Here is a 21866-nt window from a genome sequence, read left to right on the forward strand (position 1 = left end):
AGTGAAACTCCATCTCAAAAAATAAAATAAAAAATTATTTTTAAAAACTTACATGGCCGCGCACAGTGGCGCATGCCTGTAATCCCAGCACTTTGGGAAGCCGAGGCGGGTGGATCACAAGGTCAGGAGTTCAAGACCAGCCCGGACAACACCGTGAAACCCATCTCTACTAAAAAATACAAAAATTAGCCAGGCATGGTGGCACACGCCTGTAATCCCAGCTACTCAGGAGGCTGAGGCAGGAGAATCACTTGAACCCAGGAGGTGGAGGCTGCAGTGAGCCGAGATCGTGCCATTGTACTCCAGGCTGGGCGACAGAGTGAGACTCTGTCTCAAAAAAAAAAAAAAAAAAAAAGTTATGTCCACAATATGACCTCTATTCCATAAAATAACACAGTCGAATCCTCCCCTGGGGAGCAGTGTGGTTCTGACCATTGGCAAGGACCCGAGAGTCAGACTGAGACCACGTGACTAGTTTGGGCCAACAGATAATGAAGTACTGTGTCTCTTTGAGGCTAAGGCAGCTAAGAGCCATTGGTGCCTCTTGTGCCAACCTGGTGACTTTGATGGTCACATATTCCAGGTGGCATCGCCAGGAGATGGAGGAGTGTGGCCCAGTCTGCATCAGACTTTCCATGAATGAGAATAAACCTATTTCTCACTTAAGGTACTGAGAGTTGGGGGGCGTTGAGGAAACTGGCAATGAATATAGTCAAAATCACCCTTAAAAAAACACTCACGGCTGGGCACGTTGGCTCGCACCTATAATCCCAGCACTTTGGGAGGCCGAGGTGGGTGGATCACCTGAGGTCAGGAGTTAAGAGACCAGCCTGGCCAACATGGTGAAACCCCATCTCTATTAAAAATACAAAAAATCAGCCGGGTGTGGTGGTGGGTGTCTGTGATCCCAGCTACTTGGGAGGCTGAGGCAGGAGAATCGCTTGAACCCAGGAGGTGGAGGCTACAGTAAGCCAAGATGGCACCACCGCGCTCCAGCCTAGGTGACAGAGCGAGACTCCATCTCAAAAAAAAAAAAAAAAAAAAAATTCAAACTGCTGTTCGGGAGGCTGAGAGAGGAGCATGGCTTGAGCCCAGGAGTCTGAGGCTGCCATAGCTCTGATCATGCCACTGCACTCCAGCCCAGAAAAGACAGTGAGATCAGGTCTCTAAAAAAAAAATTCCAACTGAATAGATTTGTGCCTCTGTACTATCACTCAATATCTCACACTGCCATTATGTTCCTTTCTGCACTGGAGCTGAGTGCTACTGCTGCTTCTCAAAGTCAACTGGTGTGTGTTTGGAGGCTGTGCTGGATAAAAATAGATATTCAATTTGTGTGCATGTTAGGGGGAAGGTTTGCTGAGCACATGTCCATGGATTTGTGTAAGCTAATGTGGAAGTGTTACACCACCAGAAACATTTATCATTAGCAAAAACATTAATGAAAATTCTCTCTATAGATGGTAAGATTTTTTATTTATTTATTGTTATTATTTATTATTATTATTATTATTATTTTTGAGATGGAGTCTCGCTCTGTCACCCAGGCTGGAGTACAGTGACACAACCTCGGCTCACTGCAACCTCCACCTCCCAGTTCTCCTGCCTCAGGTTCCTGAGTAGCTGGGACTACAGGCGCGTGCCACCACACCCGGCTGATTTTTTATTTTTAGTAGAGACGGGGTTTCACCATCTTGGCCAGGCTGGTCTCAAACTCCTGACCTTGTGATCCACCCGCCTCAGCCTCCCAAAGTGCTGGGATTACAGGCTGAGCCACTGCCCCCGGCCTATAGATGGTAAGATTAAAATGCATCTTTATTTTTGTCTCCTCTAAGCTATTATCTCCCAACTTGCCAATACTGACTACATGTGTCATGATGGGGGGAAATTTAAGCACTGCTGACATTCTTTTCTGCTGTTTTGGTCATAATGCGAGGTACCCAGAATGACTTTTTCACTCTTAGGCTCAGCACACCAAATACATGTCTAGTTACTCTAACCGAGCAGGTGGAGTCACACAGCCTTGAAGACAGAGGCAGGTGCCCCCTCCACCCACCCCACCTCCAACCCCGCCACTACCCAGTGCTGAGCTCAGGGAAGATGAACAACCAGGGGCTAAGGTGGCACAGAAAAGTCACCGACATCTGCCACAGGGAACTCAGTCTTTCAGGACTGTACCGGCAGGCAGGGTGGCTCACACCTGTAATCCCAGCTCTTTGGGAGGCTGAAGCGGGTGGATCACCTGATGTCAGGAGTTCAAGACCAGCGTGGCCAACATGGTGAAACCCCATCTCTACTAAAAATACAAAAATTAGCTGGGCATGGTGGCACACACCTGTAATCCCAGCTACTCAGGAGGCTGAGGCAGGAGAATCGCTTGAACTCAGGAGGCAGAGGTTGCAGTGAGCCAAGATTATGCCACTGCACTCCAGCCTAGGCGACAGAGTGAGACTCTAAAAAATAATATAACATAATATAACATAACATAATATCACATCACATCACATCACATCTGTACCAATGCATGTAATTGTGATGGAAATAAGAAAAGAACATAGTCCCTGTCTGCACATACCCCAGGAAGAAAGGTGAAGAAATTGTACTTCTGATTGTTGATGACATTTCGAGGATACCTCTGGTCCCTCTTCTCGGGGTGCCCCAGCCAGACAGTGCGGGGCCTGGCCTCCCCTCCACCGCAGCATCTCAGCCACTCGCAGCACCTGTGGGAAAGACAGACCCACGCATCAAGGCCACGCCCACACATCAAGGCTGTGCTCATGCCTGCCCACTCTTCTCAAAATGCTTTTCTCTATAGCATCTTCTCTGGCGCAGGACCACAGTCATATTTAAGGCTTCATCTTTCAGTGAAAAAAGAAAAGAGAACAGAAGCTCCCATGAAGCTGTGGTCAAAATAAAAGATGCTTTGTCCTGGCCGGGAGCGGTGGCTCATGCCTGTAATCCCAGCACTTTGGGAGGCCAAGGCGGGCAAATCATGAGGTCAAGAGATCGAGACCATCCTGGCCAACGTGGTGAAATCCCATCTCTATCAAAAATGCAAAAATTAGTCGGGCGTGGTGGCGCATGCCTGTAATCCCAGCTACTCAGGAGGCTGAGGGAGGATAATCACTTGAGACCTAGAGGCAGAGGTCGCAGTGAGCTGAGATCGCACCACTGCACTCTAGCCTGGCGACAGAGTGAGACCTTGTCTCAAAAAATAAATAAATAAATAAAAAGATACTTTGTCCCCAATCCCAAATTATTTACAGTCATGCAGTTTTAAGCAACAGGGATATGTTCTAAGAAATGCATTAGGCCGTTTCGGCACTGTGGGAACATTCTAGAGTGACTTACACAACCTGGATGCTATCACCTGCTACGCACTAGGCTGCGTACAGCCTATTACTCCTCAGCTACTAACCTGTACGGCATGAGACTGTACTGAATAAGGCAGGCAGTCGCAGCACAATGGTAAGTACTTGTGTCTGAACATATCTAAACACAGTAAAAATACAGTATTCCAATCTAATGGGGACACAGTTATATATGTGTTCTGTGGGCCGGGCACGGTGGCTCATGCCTGTAATCCCAGCACTTTGGGAGGCTGAGGCGGGCAGATCACAAGGTCAGGAGATCAAGACCATCCTGGCTAACATGGTGAAACCCTGTCTCTACTAAAAATACAAAAAATTAGCCAGGCATGGTGGTGGGCACCTGTAGTCCCAGCTACTCGGGAATCTGAGGTAGGAGAATGGCGTGAACCCAGGAGGCGGAGCTTGCAGTGAGCCGAGATCACGCTACCACACTCCAGCCTGGGCGACAGAGTGAGACTGTCTCAAAAAAAAAAAAAAAGTAGTCTGTGGTAGGCTGATATGTCAGTATGTGGCACAAGACTGTGTTCCAAAAAGTAGGATTCGTCCAGCCATGGTGGTTCATGCCTGTAATCCCAACACTTTGGAAGGCCAAGGCGGGAGGATCATTTGGGTCCAGGAGACTGACACCAGCCTGGGCAACAAAGTAAGACTCTCATCTCTGTTAAAAATAATTTTTTAGCCAGGTACGGTGGCTCACACCTGTAATCCCAGCACTTTGGGAGGCTGAGACAGGCGGATCACAAGGTCAGGAGTTCGAGATCAGCCTGACCAAGATGGTGAAACCTCATCTCTACCAAAAATACAAAAATTAGCCAGGCATGGTGGCGGGAGCCTGTAATCCCAGCTACTCAGGAGGCTGAGGCAGGAGAATCACTTGAACCCAGTAGGTGGAGGTTACAGTGAGCCAAGATATCGCCACTACACTCCAGTCTGGGTGACAGAGCAAGACTCCACCTCAAAAAAAAAAAAAAAATTTTTTTTTTTAAAGATAGGCTTTATTTTAGAATAAAAGGATTTAAGAAAATAAATATATCGAGCCAGGTGCAGTGGCTCACACCTGTAATCCTAGCACTTTGGGAGGCTGAGGCAGGCTGATCACGAGGTCAGGAGATCGAGACCATCCTGGCTAACACAGTGAAACCCCGTCTCTACTAAAAATACAAAAAAAAAAAAATTAGCCACGCGTGGTGGCGGGCGCCTGTAGTCCCAGCTACTCAGGAGGCTGAGGCAGGAGAATGGCGTGAACCCGGGAGGCAGAGCTTGCAGTGAGCCGAGATCGCGCCACTGCCCTCCAGCCTGGGAGACAGCGAGATTCAGTCTCATAAATAAATAAATAAATAAATAAATAAATAAATAAATAAATAAATCACAATAAGCAGTAGTACTACATCTATGCTTCATAGATAAGTGAGAAGCTTGGGCCGAGCGAGGTGGCTCACGCCTGTAATCCCAGCACTTTGGGAGGCTGAGGCAGGCAGATTACCTGAGGTCAGGAGTTTGAGACCAGCCTGGCCAACATGGTGAAACCCCGTGTCTACTAGAAATATAAAAATTAGCCAGGTGTGGTGGTACACGCCTTAATTCCAGCTACCCAGGAGGCTGAGGCAGGAGAATCGCTTGAACCCGGGAGGCAGAGGTTGCAGTGAGCCGAGATCATGCCACTGCACTCCAGCCTGGGTGACAGAGGGAGACTCCGTCTCCAAAAACAAAACAAAAAAAAGGGGCAGCTTGCAACAGTTAAAGCACCCAAGTCTGCAGAGACATAAGAAACAGCTGGGTCTGGCCTTGAACTGTGTCAGCCTTATTTTAAAGCCTAGTCTTTTCCCCAACCCATGCTGTCACAGCTGCTGGTTCCACCAAGATTGCTATATAAAGGAAAAAGGGGAAGCGGGGGAATCTCCTCTCCACCCCTAGCTTTCCTTTTCAGCAACACATTAGAGGAGCAAGGCACAAAGATGATGTCCCAGAGCTCGATATAACCTGGAGAGAAGCCAGCACACCAGCTGTTGGCAGAATGACCCCAAGGGCGCCCCCAACATGGTTTTCCCAAGAGGGCAGCACATGGGTGCCAACCTCAGCACCCCACTCCCAGGTCACCCTCCCACAAGGCAAAGGAACACTGAGGAATCTGGGCTGCTCTTGCAAAACAAAGCTACTCTGAGGACCCCAAAAAGGGCAGCTTGTCCTTCAGAACAGCTTTATTAAATAAGGCATTCTGAGAAGTGCCAGCTCCCGAAAAACTGCAACAAAAACGTCCCTCGTTGGACTGCTCACCTCACTGCCCCAGCACTCAAAGGCTGAGACAAGGTCCCAGCCCTGCCAGCCCCGCCAGCCCCCTGGGATGTTGCCAGCTGAGGTGAAACCAACAACTCACATATTACTCGTCTACCCAGACCTTCCTTCTTCCCTTCTTCCCACAGGGCAGGTCCTGGTGGGTGCTGGGGTACAGAGCTGAGCAAACACAGTCTCTGTGCACCAGGACCTTAAAGATGAGTGAGCCAGCAGGCTGCCTGCTCAGATGCTCAAAATTTCCATGATGAAACACAATGCTCTTTCTTAAAAATAGCATCCTCATTCCAGTAAACCGGCATTCATGGTGGAGTGTGGCTCTGCTAAGAGATTTCATTTCTAGTAACTCATTCTCGTTAGCCCCTTTCTAAGTTGTCCAAAAGCCAGAGACACACACAGAAGCCTCAAGGAGTCCACTCACTCTCCCCACTCCTGTTCCCAAGTGCAAATCGCCCATGCTGGCCATCAGTGGACACTCACTGAATACATTTTGAATGAATGAAGCAAAGAGGGAGGGGGAGAGGAAAGGGAGGAGAGAAAAAGGGAAGGAAAGGAAAGATTCATTTGTCAGAAAATACGCATCATTGTATTTGCAGAAACCTTACTGGATGTTTAAGACTGACTCCTCTATGAGCCAGGATTTCTCTCCCTCTCTTATAATAATCCAGTAATGACTGTTTTCATAGTTGCATGGTTCCAATGAAAGATGAAAAATGAATTTAAGAGAATCATAAACTGTCAGGTTGACTGTTAATACAACATTTTTGTTCTGTTTTGTTTTAGCAGAAGTTTCCACACATCGAGCTATCCAGATATGCTATTTATTAATTGCTTAGCCTATCATCTTTGTGCATATGCACAAAGTACAGGTCACTCACTCCACTGTGGGAGCAAGAGACTGGAAACAAATCTAACCATTTGTTTCAGTCCCTTCCTGCTACTATAACAAAATACCTTAGACTATGTAATTTACAAACAACGGAAATGTATTGCTCCTAGTTCTAGAGGCTGCAAAGTCCCAGATGGAGACACCAGTAGATTCAGTACCTGGTGAGGCCCATTCCTCATGCCTTTTTTTTTTTTTTTTTTTTTTTTTTTTTCCCAGACGGAGTCTAACTCTGTCGCCCAGGCTGGAGTGCGCGATCTCTGCTCACTGCAACCTCTGGGTTCAAACGATTCTCCTGCCTCAGCCTCCTGAGCTGGGATTATAGGCATGCGCCACCATGTTCGGCTAATTTTTGTATTTTTAAGTAGAGACGGGGTTTCACCATGTTGGTCAGGCTGGTCTTGAACTCCTGACCTCATGATCCGCCCGCCTCGGCCTCCCAACTCCCAAAGTGCTGGGATTACAGGCGTGAGCCACCGCACCCGGCCTTTTTGTTGTTGCTGTTGTTATTTATTTATTTAATTTTTAATTAAAAAGTCACTCTTACCCAGGCTGGAGTACAGTGGTACAATCACAGCTCACTGCAGCCTCAAACTCCTGGGCTCAAGCAATCCTCTTACATTAGCCTTCCAAGTATATGGGACTAAAGGCATGTGCCACCATGCCTGGCTAATTTTTTAATATTTTGTAGAGTCAGGGTCTTGCTATGGTGTCCAGGGTGGTCTCGAACACCTGGCCTTAAGCTCTCCTCCCACCTTTGCCTCCCAAAGTGCTGGGATTACAAGTTGTACCACTGTGCCCGGCCCCTCATGCCCTTTTTTCTTTTTTTTCTTCTTGAGATAGGGTCTCTCTGTTGCCCAGGATGGAGTGTAGTGGCATGATCTCAGCTTGTTGCAGCCTCAACCTTCCAAGCTCAACCAATCCTCCCACCTCTCAGCCTCCCAAGTAGCTGGGACTACGGGCAAGCACAATCACACCTGGCTAATTTTTGTATTTTTTTGGAGAGATGGGGTTTCACCATGTAGCCCAGGCTAGTCTCAAATTCCTGGGCTCAAGTGATCTGCCCACCTCATCTTCCGAAGTGTTGAGATTACAGGTGTGAGCCACCGCACTCAGCCCCTCCTGCCTCTTTTATAACAATTCATGAGGATTCTGCCTTCATGACCCAATCACCTCCTGAATGCCCCACTTTATACAACTATCACATTTACGGGGAAGGGATACATTCAGACCATAACACTGGTTCATCAAAGGAAGACTGGTTAAATAAACAGGGATAAGCCATAAATGAAATTCCCAACCCCCTCTAAAGAATGAAGTCCTCTTCCAGTTCCAGGCACTTCGGGAGCTGTGGGTTCCGGTGCAGACATGTCCAAGTCCACATACAACTACACACAACCAGTCCAGAAAATGGAACAGAAATGGCATCAAGAAATCTCAGTCCACATGCATCCTTTTTTTTTTAGAAGAAGTTTTAAAAAACAAACAAACAAAAAGAAATCCCAGTCACAAAGATATGACTTTCTTGAGACGGAGTCTCGCTCTGTCGCCCAGGCTGGAGTGCAGTGGTCGGATCTCAGCTCACTGCAAGCTCCGCCTCCCGGGTTCACGCCATTCTCCTGCCTCAGCCTCCCGAGTAGCTGGGACTACAGGCGCCCGCCACCTCGCCCGGCTAGTTTTTTGTATTTTTTTAGTAGAGACGGGGTTTCACCATGTTAGCCAGGATGGTCTCGATCTCCCGACCTCGTGATCCGCCCGTCTCGGCCTCCCAAAGTGCTGGGATTACAGGCTTGAGCCACCACGCCCGGCCTTTTTTGAGTTTTTTTTTGTTTTTTTGAGACGGAGTCTTGCTCTGTTGCCCAGGGTGGAGTGCAGTGGCGCGATCTCGGCTCACTGCAAGTTCTGCCTCCCAGGTTCACGCCATTCTCCTGCCTCAGCCTCCCGAGTAGCTGGGACTACAGGTACCCGCCACCACGCCCGGCTAATTTTTTTGTATTTTTAGTAGAGATGAGGTTTCACCGTGTTAGCCAGGATGGTCTTGGCATCGTGACCTCGTGATCCGCCCACCTCGGCCTCCCAAAGTGCTGGGATTACTGGCGTGAGCCACCGCGCCCGGCCGATACAACTTTCTTAAATGGGTGAACCCCAAGTTGAGGAACATGCACTTTGCCAAGAAGTACAACAAGAAGGGCATGAAGAAGATGCAGGCCAACACCACCAAGGCCATGAGTGCACATGTTGAGGCTATCAAGACCCTTGCAAAGTCCAAAGATGTTGAGCCCAAGATCTCAAAGGGTGTCGGCAGCAAAATTCATCGACTTGCCTACACTGCCCACTCCAAACTTGGGAAGCGTGCTCGTGCCCACACTACTAAGGATCTTAGGCTGTGCTGGCCAAAGGCCAAGGATCAAACCAAGGCCCAGACTGCAGCTCCAGCTTCAGTTCCAGCTCTCTCTCTCCTACTTGTAGGACAGCACAAGCCCCATCGAAAGTGTATGCCTCTCGGCCGGATGTAGTGACTCACGCCTGTAATCCCAGTACTTTGGGAGGCCGAGGTGAGCAGATCACCTGAGGTCAGGAGTTCACGACCAGCCTTGCCAACGTGGTGAAACCCTGTCTCTACTAAAAATACAAAAGTTAGCCAGACATGGTGGTGCATGACACACCTGCAATCCCAGCTACCAGGGAGCCTGAGGCCGAAGACTCTCTTGAACCCGGGAGGCGGAGGTTGCAGTGAGCAGAGATCACACCACTGCACTACAGTTTGGGCAACAGAGCAAGACTCTGTCTCAAAAAAATAAAATAAAATAAAAATAAATAAAAAACAGGCTGGGCGCAGTGGCTCATGCCTGTAATCCCAGCACTTTGAGAGACCGAGGCGGGTAGATCACAAGGTCAGGAGATCGAGACCATCCGGGCTAACATGGTGAAACCCCATCTCTACTAAAAATACAAAAAATTAGCCGGGCGTGGAGGTAGGCACCTGTAGACCCAGCTACCCGGGAGGCTGAGGCAGGAGAATGGCATGAACCCGGGAGGCGGAGCTTGCAGTGAGTGGAGATCGGGCCACTGCACACCAGCCTGGGCGACAGAGCGAGACTCCGTCTCAAATAATAATAATAATAATAATAATAATAATAATAATATAACTAAATAAGTAAATAAATAACAAAGTGTTTGCCTCTCTCCTTTTCAGAGCTCCAGTGTTAAGCTTTCTCAGTAGAGAACGCTGGAGGGAGGCTGGGTGCGGTGGCTCACGCCTGTAATCCCAGCACTTTGGGAGGCCAAGGTAGGTGGATCACTTGAGGTCAGGAGGTTGACCAGCCTGGCCAACATGGAGAAACTCCGCCTCCACTGAAACTACAAAAATTAACAAGGCGTGGTGGCAGGTGCCTGTAGGCCTGAGTCCCAGCTAGTCGGGAGGCTGAGACAAGAGAATCGCTTGAACCTGGGAGGCAGAGGTTGCAGTGAGCTGAGATCGCACCACTGTACTCCACCCTGGGTGACAGAGCAACACTCTGGAGGGACACGTGTGAACCACCAGCTATGACTCACCAGCCCCATCTGCACTTGGAAGGTTGCTTTCCCCCTTCCCCATGGGTGCAGACCAGCTCTGGCCCTGCAAGCCCGCCAACTTTCTTGCCATCCAACAGCCTGGACCCCAATGTCCCCAACCAGGTCTGAACCCTGGCCCCAGAGAGGGGCCCCTTCCAAGTATGTCCTTTCTTAGGTCTACTCCCTCAGTCCTAGGCTGCCATACAGAGTTTTCTTCTATCCTACACTTACTCTTTTTTCTTTTTGAGATGGAGTTTTGCTCTGTCTCCCAGACTGGAGAGCGGGCAGCACGATCTTGGCTCACTGCAAGCTCCGCCGCCTCCTCCCTCAGCCTCCCTAGTAGCTGGGACAACAAGCACCCACCACCACGTCCGGCTGATTTTTTCTACTTTTTAGTAGAGATGGGGTTTTACCTTGTTAGCCAGGATGGTCTCGATCTCCTGACCTCACCTACACTTACTCTTTAATCATGGTTTTAAAAGTCAATTTCCTCCATCTTCTTTCCACGGGGTTTAGCTGAGCCCAACCCCATCTCTGAATTTCAGGCATGATGAGTGCAGACTCCAGGCTCAGCCAGGGAGAGCCCTGGATGTTCTGGACATGATGGCTTGAGAAGGGACAGTGAGACCCCTGGCTGGGATTTTGCTAGAAATACTTGGAAAGACGTGCTCTTCTCCCTGGGGTTGCTATGGTAGCAGAAAACACGCCTGGGCAGGGGACAGACGCCCTGTTCCCATTTAGGGACTAGTCGGCCTGAAAATGAAGCCCCCAAGGAGGACAGCAGAGACGAGAAGTTCCTGATAACCTCGAGAGAGTGCAAAGATTCACCCATCCCCAGACTTTCAGTCTCAGAGTCAATAAAATGGCTTTTGTTGTATTTTACTTTGCTCAAGCCAGTTTACTTTGTTTCATTATTATTTATTTATTTAGAGACAGGGTCTCACTCTGTCACCCAGGCTGCAGTGCAGTGGCGAGATCATAGCTCTCTGGAGCCTCTACCTCCTGGACTCAAGCAATCCTCCCACCTCCGCCTCCCGATGGGACTACAGGCATGCACCACCACACCTGGCTAATTTTATAATTTTTTGCAGAGTCAGGGGTCTCCCTATACAGCCCAGGCTGGTCTCAAACTCCTTGGACTTAAGGGATCTGCCCGCCTCAGCCTCCCAAAGTGCTGGGGTTGCAGGTGTGAGTCACCATGCCCCAGCCAACTCAAACCAATTTTAGTTGGGAGTCTGTCAGCCGCTACCTAAAATCTTTTAAGATTCCTGTCTGGCAGGCCAGGCGCGGTGCTTCATGCTTATATTCCCAGCACTTTGGGAGGCCAAGGCGGGTGGATCACCTGAGGTCAGGAGTTCAAGATCAGCCTGACCAACATAGTGAAACCCCGTCTCTACAAAAAATACAAAAAATTAGGCTGGGCATGGTGGCTCACGCCTGTAATCCCAGCACTTTGGGAAGCCAAAGCGGGTGGATCACCTGAGGTCAGGAGTTCAAGATCAGCCTAACCAACATGAAGAAATCCTGTCTCTACTAAAAATACAAAATTAGATGGGTGGTGGCGCATGCCTGTGATGCAAGCTACTTGTAAGGCTGAGGCAGGAGAACTGCTTAAACCCAGGAGACAGAGGTTGTGGTGAGCTAAGGTCGTGCCATTGTACCCCAGCATGGGCAATAAGAGTGAGACTCCATCTCAAAAAAAAAAAAATTAGCCGGGCGTGGTGGTGGGCACCTGTAATCCCAGCTACCCTGGAGACTGAGGCAGAAGAATCGCTTAAACCCAGAAGGTGGAGGTTGCAGTGAGCCAAGATTGCACCATTGCACTCCAGCCTGGGAGACAAGAGCAAAACTCTATCTCAAAAAAATAAATAAAAAGATTTCTCTGGGCCGGGCGCGGTGGCTCAAGCCTGTAATCCCAGCACTTTGGGAGGCCGAGACGGGTGGATCACAAGGTCAGGAGATCGAGACCATCCTGGCTAACATGGTGAAACTCCGTCTCTACTAAAAATACAAAAAACTAGCCGGGCGAGGTGGCGGGCGCCTGTAGTCCCAGCTACTCGGGAGGCTGAGGCAGGAGAATGGCGTAAACCCGGGAGGCGGAGCTTGCAGTGAGCTGAGATCCGGCCACTGCACTCCAGCCTGGGCGACAGAGCGAGACTCCGTCTCAAAAAAAAAAAAAAAAAAAAAAGATTTCTCTCTGCCACACGGCTGGGCCATGTGTAAAGACACATTCCTGTTGGTTTTATATGTCTTCAATTCTAATGGGTTTTGTGTTGTTGTTTTTGTTTTTTGAGACAAGGTCTCACTCTGTCGCCCAGGCAGGAGTGCGGTGGCACCATCATGGCTCAGTGCAGCCTCCTTCTCCCCAGGCTCAAGTGATCCTCTTGCCTCAGCCTCCCATGTGGCTGGGACTACAGGTGTGTGCCACCACGCCTGGATAATTTTTTTTTATTTTTTTATTTTTAGTAGAAACAGTCTCACTGTGTTACCCAGACTAGTCTCCAACTCCTGGGCTCGAGCAATCCTCCCACCTCAGCTTCTCAAAGTGCTGGGATTACAGACGTGAGCCACGATACCCGGCCCCAATTATAATGTTTAAAGAGTACAGTCTACACCTTAAAGCCTGCATTTCATCATCCTGTCCTTACTACTCTGACTTCTTTACAGTTGTGCTGTCCACCTTGGCGGCTTCTACCACATGTGGCTATTTTAAGTTTCAATTAATTAAAATAATTCAAGTCCTCCTTTTCCCTGGCCGCACTGAGTGCTCCATAGCTACATGTGACCACTAACTACAGACTAGACTGTGCAGACACAGAACATTCCATCATGGCTGAGAGTTCTACTGGCCAATGCTGCTGGAGAGCAACCCTTTCAAGACACCTCCTTCCACCTTAATCTTGAACTGATGTCAGTGGCAAAGGACGCACACATGAACGTGAGTAAGTGGATCTCATAGGCCAGGCATGGTGGCTCACGCCACTTTGGGAGGCCAAGGCAGGCGGATCACGAGGTCAGGAGATGGAGACCATCTGACCAACATGGTGAAACCCCACCTCTACTAAAAATACAAAATTAGCCGGGCGTGGTGGTGCATGGCTGTAATCCCAGCTACTCGGGAGGCTGAGGCAGGAGAAGAGCTTGAACCTGGGAGGCTGAGGTTGCAGTGAGCCAAGATCACACCACTGCACTCCAGCATGGACAACAAGAGCAAAACTCCGTCTAAAAAAAAAAAGTAAGTGGACCTCACAATGGAGGGAAGCTTGCCTGAACAGAGTTTCCCAAACTTCAGCCATTTTCATACACACATGGGATTTCTATGATCTCCAAATACCTCTAGCTTCTAACTACACGATTTTGTCTAAATTTGATCACCTTATATCAGTGGTTCTCAACTGGAGGCAATTTTGCACCCCCAGGGTGGGTATCCTGCAATATCTGGAGACACTGTTGGTTGTCACAACTCCAAGATGCTACTCTCATCTAGTGAATGGAGGCGGCCAGGGATGCCGCGAGACACCTTACAATGCACAGACAACCGCCACAACAGAGAAGTATCTAGCCCAAAACGCCACTTGTGCCCAGTTGAGAACTCCTGCTCTAGGTTTTATATATAAACTATTTGTTTAAAATAGATTCACCCCATTTACATAAATGTATTTTAAATGATAATCTCTGGCCAGGGATAGCTCACACCTGTCATCCCAACACTTTGAGAGGCCGAGGCGGGAAGATCGCTTGAGTTCAGGAGTTGGAGACCAGCCCGAGCAACATGGTGAGACCTCATCTCTACTAAAATTCAAAAATAATTAGCCAGGCGTGGTGGCACATGCCTATAGTCTCAGCTAGGTGGGGGTTTAGGGACGGAGGATCGCTTGAGTCCAGGAAGTCGAGGCTGCAGTGAGCCCTGATCATGCCGCTGTACTCCAGACTAGGGAACAGAGCAAGACACTGTCTCAAAAAAAAAAAAAAAAAAAAAAAAAGATAACCTCATGCCATTACCATAACTAGAAACCAGTATCACTTGCCATAAATAGAAGATAAATAACAAAACCAGCACAATGAAAAGCAAAGTGTGTTACTCCACTCCGGCTGGCTGCTGCAGCTGGCAGTGCCTCTGAGCCCGAAGCCTACCCTGCTGCTGCTCCTCCCTTCTTTTTCTTTTTCTGTTTTTTTTTGTTTTTTTTTTTTTTTGAGATAGAGTCTCGCTCTGTCGCCCAGGCTGGAGTACAGTGGCGCAATCTCAGCTCACTGCAACCTCCGCCTCCTGGGTTCAAGCAATTCTTGTGCCTTAACCACCCAAGCAGCTGGGATTACAGGTGTGCACCACCATGCCCGGCTAAGTTTTGTATTTTTAGTAGCGACGGGGTTTCACCATGTTGGCCAGGCTGGTCTCGAACACCTGACCTAAGGTGATCCACCCGCCTCGACCTCCCAAAGTGCTGGGATTACAGGCATGAGCCAACGCGCCTGGTCCCTCCTTTCTTTATTGCTGAGAAGTTAGCAAGTGTTTGGTGCTAAAAAGTGGGCCCTGACAGGGCTGTAAATATTGAAGGGAAATTGAAAAATAAATAAGCATCTTGCTAAATGTCTCAATGCGATTCAGTTCCTGCCCATGAATTCTTTAAATTTATCATGCAGCATCCAGAACCATTGCCTGCCCAACATTTTGGAACTGTTGTCCCGCAGCAGAAACCTTGAGCTTGGTGGCAAATTTACAAGTGACCAAATTCCCCCACATCTGTCCAAACAAGAGAGGTGACAGCCAGCCTTCCTACTGAGAAGTGGATTTATACACGCAGCTCTCTCTTCCCGGGGAAGCTGCAGCCACACCCCGTGTGTCGCATGGATGGACTTCAGCTCCCTGGCGCCTCAGGGTTCCAGAGGAGCAGTGGCCCGAAGCTGTGTTGTGGCAGCTGTCACCTTGGTGGTGTGGGTGCTGCTGTTGTTCCTTAACACCAAACTGAAACTGGACCGTCTGACACTGCCATGACAAATAAACTTCCATCCCACATTCCAGACAGGCTGGGGAGATGGGCTGCAAGACCGAATCCTTTAAGAGTAAGAAATTAGGCCAGGCGCGGTGGCTCACGTCTGTAATCCCAGCTCTTTGGGAGGCTGAGGCAGGTGGATCATGAGGTCAAGAGATCGAGACCATCCTGGCCAACATGGTGAAACCCTGTCTCTACTAAAAATACAAAAATTAGCCGGGTGCGGTGGCAAATACCTGTAGTCTCAGCTACTCAGAAAGCTGAAACAGGAGAATCGCTTGAACCCAGGAGGTGGAGGTTGCAGTGAGCCGAGATTCTGGCACTGTACTCCAGTCTGGGTGACAGAGTAAGATTCTATCTCAAAAAAAAAAAAAAAAGTTCTTTCTCTTAAGCTATTTTTCCAAATAAAAAAGGAAAATATGAAATAACTTTCTCACCCATTGATAACAACAGCCATTCAACTAGGTTAAAATGTAAGTTTAGAAATAACTTAGTTTACATTGTTTCCTGCTCAGACCATTTATTTATTTATTTATTCATATTTTATTTTATTTTTTTTTTTTGAGACAAGGTCTCACTCTGTCACCCAGGCTGGAATGCAGTGGCCCAATCTCGGTTCAACATAACCTCTGCCTCCCAGGCTCAAGCGATCCTCCCACCTCAGCTTCCTGAGTAGTGGGACCACAGGCCTGCACCACCACGGCCAGCTAATGTTTGTATTTTCAGTAGAGATGGGGTTTCACCATGTTGGCGAGGCTAGTTTCAAACTCCTGACCTCAGGTGATCCACCCGCCTGGGCCTTCCAAGGTGGATGACAGGCATGAGCTACCACGCCCAGCCTAGACCATTTATATAAAGGAAAACCGAAATGGATTTTCTTAGGATTGGACTCTAAGACAAATAAAGGTTTTAACAGCAGATAGTCTGCTAACCAGATACACAATGGTTTCATACAATCTGGCTGAAATGCAAGGGAAAAGCAAATATTAGAGGAGCAAAGCCGAGGGAACAATGTTTCTGAAAAAGGTAACTAATATAACAAGGAGTAGGGAAGGAGTTGGCGTCCGCAGACACCATCATCTCTGCTGCGAGTTCTTATAGTCAGTACGCACTGCGCAAATATTTGCTGAATTCTCTGCACGACACACGAACCTTCCAGGAAGTTACAAGGTCCAGGAAAGAACAGTCTCAGCACTGACGTTGGGCAGATCCAAAAAGAACACCAAGAAAAATTAAAAGTAGCCAGACATGGTGGCTCATGCCTGTAATCCCAGTACTTTGGCAGGCCGAGGCGGGCGAATCACTTAAGGTCGGGAGTTCGAGACCAGCCTGGCCAACATGACGAAACCTTGTCTCTACTAAAAATACAAAAATTAGCTGGGCATGGGTCAGGTGCGGTGGCTCACTCCTGTAATCCCAGCACTTTGGGAGGCTGAGGCAGGTGGATCAAGAGGTCAGGAGATCAAGACCATTCTGGCCAACATGGTGAAACCCCGCCGTCTCTACTAAAAATACAAAAATTAGCTGGGTGTGGATGCAGTCCCAGCTACTCAGAGGCTGAAGCAGGAGAATTGCTTGAACCCAAGAGGCAGAGGCTGCAGTGAGCCGAGATCGCGCCACTGCACTCCAGCCTGGGTGACAGAGCGAGACTCTGTCTAAATAAATAAATATATATATATATATATATATATATATATATATATATAAAAGCTGGGCATGGTGGCAGGTGCCTGTAGTCCCAGCTACTGGGGAGACTGAGGCAGAAGAATCGCTTGAACCCCGGAGAAGGAAGTTGTAGTGAGCCAATATTCTGCCACTGCATTCCAGCCTGGGCAACAGATTGAGACTCTGTCTCAAAAAAAGAAAAGAAAAGAAAAGAAAAGCAGTCTGAATTAGTCAACAGCAATCGTTCTCAATAACAGGGCAGGGTTATTTTGCCCCTGCAGACACTTGACAATGTCTAGGGATGTGTTTGATTGTCACAACTGCAGGGGAGTGGGGTACTACTGACACGTAGTGGGTAGAGCCCAGGGATGCTGCTAAACATCCCAAAATGTCCAGGAGAGCCCCACCAGAGAGGGTAATCTGGCCCCAAATGTCAACAGTCCCGGGGTGGAGAGCCCTGCTCTGGCGCAGCACTGCCTGCTAGGTTTTTGTGATGATGGAACCATTCTATACTGCACCATCCGACACAGTAGCCACCAGTCACATGTGGCTGCTGAGTACCCAAAATGTGACATTTAAAGTTTATTTCAATATCCGAAGGAATATAAATCATTCTACCACAAAGACATCTGCACACAAATGTTCCCTGCAGCACTATTCACAAAGCAAAGATGTGGAATCAACCTCAATGCCCACCAATGACAGACTGGATAAAGAAAACGTGGTACATATGCATATGGAATACTACACAGTCATAAAAAAAGAACAAGATTGTGTCTTTTGCAGGACATGGATGGAGCTGGAGGCTATTATCCTTAGCACATTAACACAGGAAAAGAAAGTGTGGGAGTGGGACGACATGCGAGTCATACTTCTATAAGAGGAGTCAGGCCTGCTGAGCAGCAGAATATTCACAGGGAAAGACTGAGGGCCGGAGAGACAGGGAAAGGCGATAGTCCCACAATGATCCTACAGCTATCAGACTCAAGTCCAAGGCTCTCGTCTTCTCACCTTTTCATCTCTGCTGTCCCATTACCAAGCCACTCTCCTGCAACCAAGGCAGGCATGCCCCAGGACCCTACGCTCTCATCTTCCCCCACTGCTCCATTTCTATCAAACTACCCAACATGTCTGTAAGACCCACTCACACCAGACATCCTCCTGCAAGCCTGTCCCTTTATCTTCTATCTATCCTTTCAAACCCAACTCTGTGCTCTTCGCAAAGAGAGGAGGAAGCAGTTCGGGCTCTCTTAGACTTTACTGGTCTGTTTCTCTCTAGACCAGGACTGGCAAACTCAAACCTACAGGGGCCCAGCAAGCCACATAAAAAATACATAGGCTAGGTGCAGTGGCTCATGCCTGTAATCCCAGCACTTTGAAAGGCTGAGGCAGGAAGATCACTTATGGCTAGAAGTGCGAAACCAGCTTGAGCTACATAGTGAGATCCCATCTCTATTTGTTTTTTAAAAATAGAAGAGAAGAAAAGAAGAAAGAAGGAGGTGGAGGAGGGGAGGGAGGAAGGAGGAGGGAGGAGGAGAAGGAGAAAAAATAATTAATGAAAATAAACACAAGGTCCAGTGGGATGGGGCACACCTCCAGTCCAGTTCCTACACAAGCCTAGACCATCTGATTCTTCAAGACAAAGACATTCTGAAGAGTAAATATTCAGTTATAAAATGTTGGCAACTGACTCAATTTTTAAATATTATACAAAACTAAAACCACACCAAGATATCATTTTTTTATGACCAAAGTCAAAAATCTTAATAAAGGCAAGGATGGACAAACAGGCGCTGTCACTGCTGGCAAGGATCTAAGTCAGCATAACTTCACGGAGGACATTTTGACGATGCTATCAAAATTACAAATGTACATTCACTTCAGCCATTCCCCTTCTAGATATTCCATACAGTCTAACATGGGCACAAAGACTTGTGTGACATTCCTAGTAATAATAAACCATTAGAAAAAATAAATATAACTGACCAAGCTCAGTGGCAAACGCCTATAACCCCAGCACTTTGCAGGCCCGGGTTCACTTGAGGCCAGGAGTTCAAGACCAGCCTGGGTGACAGCGCCTCTAAAGATAGCTAAATAGATAAGTAGGTAGGTAGGTAGGTAGATAGATAGACAGACAGTAGATAGATAGACAGACAGACAAACAAATAAAATGGAGAAATAATCTAAATGACCATCAGTGGTAGATTGGCTAAACAAACTACGGTACTATTCAATGTAATACTATGAAGGCATTAAAATAATGATCAAAGGCCAGGTGCAATGGTGTGTGCCTGTAGTCCCAGCTATTTGGGACGCTGAGGCAGGAGAATCACTTGAACCCAGGAGTTTGAGACAGTCTGGGCAACATAGCCCCCACATCTCAAACAAGTAAATAAATAAATAATTTCAAAAAGGTAGTGAAGAAGGTTGTTATATACTGACACGGAATGAACTCAGAATTTTTTTTTTTGAGACGGAGTCTCACTCAGTCGCCCAGGCTAGAGTGCAGTGGTGCGATCTTGGCTCACTGCAACCTGCGCCTCCCAGGTCCAAGTGATTCTTCTGCCTCCTCAGCCTCCTGAGTAGCTGGGATTACAGGCACCCACCACCATGCCTGGCTAAGTTTGGTATTTGTAGTAGAGACAGTTTCACCATGTTGACCAGGCTGGTCTCAAACTCCTGACCCCAGGTGATCCGCCCACCTTGGTCTCCCAAAGTGCTGGGATTACAGGCGCGAGCCACCGCCGGCCAGAATGTACGGTTAAGTGAAAAATACATGTACGGTGTAGGGCATATTAATAACAGAATAAAAAAGAAAAATATATATCTATTTATCTATATAAAGATGCATGGTGTTTTTTTTTATAAATGCTTAAAAATGTCTAGAACAATACAGAAGAACATGGTAAGACTCACTGCCTGGGGAAGGGCACAGGGTAACTGACTAGAGAGAGTGGGAGGGAAACTGACTTTGCAATGGCTACACCTCTATCCTGTTAAGTATTAAACCTTGTGACTCTGACTCAGTACATTTTTTTCTAATTTAAAAATAAAATAGGCCGGGCGCGGTGGCTCACCCTGAAATCCCAGTACTTTGGGAGATAGGCAGATGGCCTGAGCTCAGGAGTTTGAGACCAGCCTGGGTAACATGGTGAAACCCTGTCTCTACTTAAAAAAAAAAAAATCCAATAAAATTAGCTGGGCACAGTGGTGGGCACCTGTAATCCCAGCTACTTGGGAGGCTGAGGTGGGAGAATCGCTTGAATCCGGGAGGCTGAGGTTGCAGTGAGCCGAGATTGCGTCGCTTGCACTCCAGCCTGGGTGACAGAGCAAGACTCTGTCTCAAAAATAAATAAAAAAAATAATAAAATAATAAAGCTCACCCTGCTGCCCAAACAGCACACAGCTCTGTCTGCAGCCTCGGATCTTGCCATGAGTTTGTAGGTCAGAGACCAGATCCCATTCACCTCCCCCAGGCCTGGCACACAAAGATGCTCTGTCACTAAGCGCGGGCTGATGACTCATTCCCCTTTCACATGCCCCAGTGCCCAGCACCCCTCCCTCACCTCACGCATTTGTGTTTACCCAAGACACTCGGTCATAGGTTCTAACACAGGCCTAGGCCACAAAGCCTGGCTGGCAACCCCACACAGCATGGCCCACAAGATTCCAGAAAACAGAACAGAATCCAGTGGAAAGCAATTTCCTAGACACCAAAACAATAAGCGAAAACATGAGTAAGTGCCGAGTGTGTGCCAAGCGCTGTGGCAAAGCCCTCAAGGCGAATGACTTGCCTTGCTCCTCCCAACCATCCTACAGTCAGGGGCTTCTATCCTCGCCCTCTTGTAGATGAGGACACTGCACCTTACAGGGTCTTACAGCCTGTAAGGGGCAGAGCCAGGATGTGAGTCCAGCAGGCTGACCCCGGAGCCAGCCCTCTTAGCCAGAGTCTGGCAATCTCACCAAGCTGTAGAATCTGAGAGCCACCTCTGAATTGTCTAGATGGCAACCTAGGGAGGAATCCAAATGGCAGGAACCCAGTAGGGACACACCAAGGGTCCCCACTGGCACTGCCAAGCCTGCCTTCCTCCTCCCTCCAACCCTGCTACGGTGGCTGGCACTGCTATGGGAGCTTCCATGAGACACACAAGGGGGTCTAAGAGCTCCACATCCAACAAGAGGCAGGAGGCTGGACGTGGCTCCTTCCTTGCAGCCATGGGTCATGCGGATAAAGAAGGGAAGGAAGGAGGGAGACGTAACAGGAAGGAAGGATTCCCTTTTTCTGTGCAGATGAGGATTCCATTGTTTATCCTCCTTCTGGCTCCAGTGCTCAACATGTACCCTCACTGAAGCCCACTGTGGGTCCTACCACCACTTATACCTCTCAATGAATTAGGAATGTAAAGCTCTTGAGATTTTTTAATGTTTCTGTTTTTTGGGTTTTTTTTTGGGGGGGGGGGGTTTGGAGACAGGGTCACACTCCATCCCAGGCTAGACTGCAGTGGCACAATCATGGCTCACTGCAATCTCAAACCCCTGGGCTCAAAGGATCCTCCGACTTCAGCCTCCCAAGTAGCTGAGACCACGGGCATGCACTACCATGCCCAGCTAATTTTTTATTTTCTTGGTAAAGATGGAGTCTCCCTGTGTTGCCCAGGCTGGTCTCCAACTCCTGGGCTCAAGAGATCCTCCCACCTCTGCCTTTCAAAGTGCTGGGATACAGGCGTGAGCCACCATGCCTGTTGCTCCTATTCTTTATTCACTAGCTCATTTAATCAAGCAGCCAGTATTTACTGAGCACCTACTATGTGCCAGCCTTTGTGCTAAGCACTGGTACTCTCACTAGTCAAACGAGGGCACTGCTCTCACAGAGCCTACATTTTGTAGTGGGCAAGGTAGGAACAAAAAAAAAAAAACAAGCAAAAAAAAAAAAAAAAAAAACCCAAACAAAAATATGCCACTCAGCGGTAGGTGACTCCTACAGAGTGAATGGTCTGGAAAGATGTCCCAAAGAGACAGCTGAGCTGAGACCTGGGAGACAAGAGACAGCAGTTTACGAGCTGTGGGACCCTGGACTAGTTAATCCTGCTAAGCCTCTGTTTCCTGGAA

General features: G+C 48.2%; 1 protein-coding gene across 3 annotated transcripts in view; it reads right to left on the reverse strand.

The window, feature by feature from the left end:
- The window catches only part of ATP9A (ATPase phospholipid transporting 9A (putative)), a 168288-nt gene that overhangs the window by 132779 nt on the left and 13643 nt on the right, over positions 1 to 21866 (reverse strand). For all 3 annotated transcript variants that reach the window (XM_015148777.3, XM_077951996.1, XM_077951997.1), the window contains exon 2: positions 2576 to 2720. In XM_015148777.3, the coding sequence (XP_015004263.3) occupies positions 2576 to 2720 (145 nt within the window). The remainder of the gene's footprint in view (positions 1 to 2575; positions 2721 to 21866) is intronic.

This window comes from Macaca mulatta, chromosome 10 (assembly GCF_049350105.2).
Source record: "Macaca mulatta isolate MMU2019108-1 chromosome 10, T2T-MMU8v2.0, whole genome shotgun sequence".
Classification (NCBI taxonomy): domain Eukaryota; kingdom Metazoa; phylum Chordata; class Mammalia; order Primates; family Cercopithecidae; genus Macaca; species Macaca mulatta.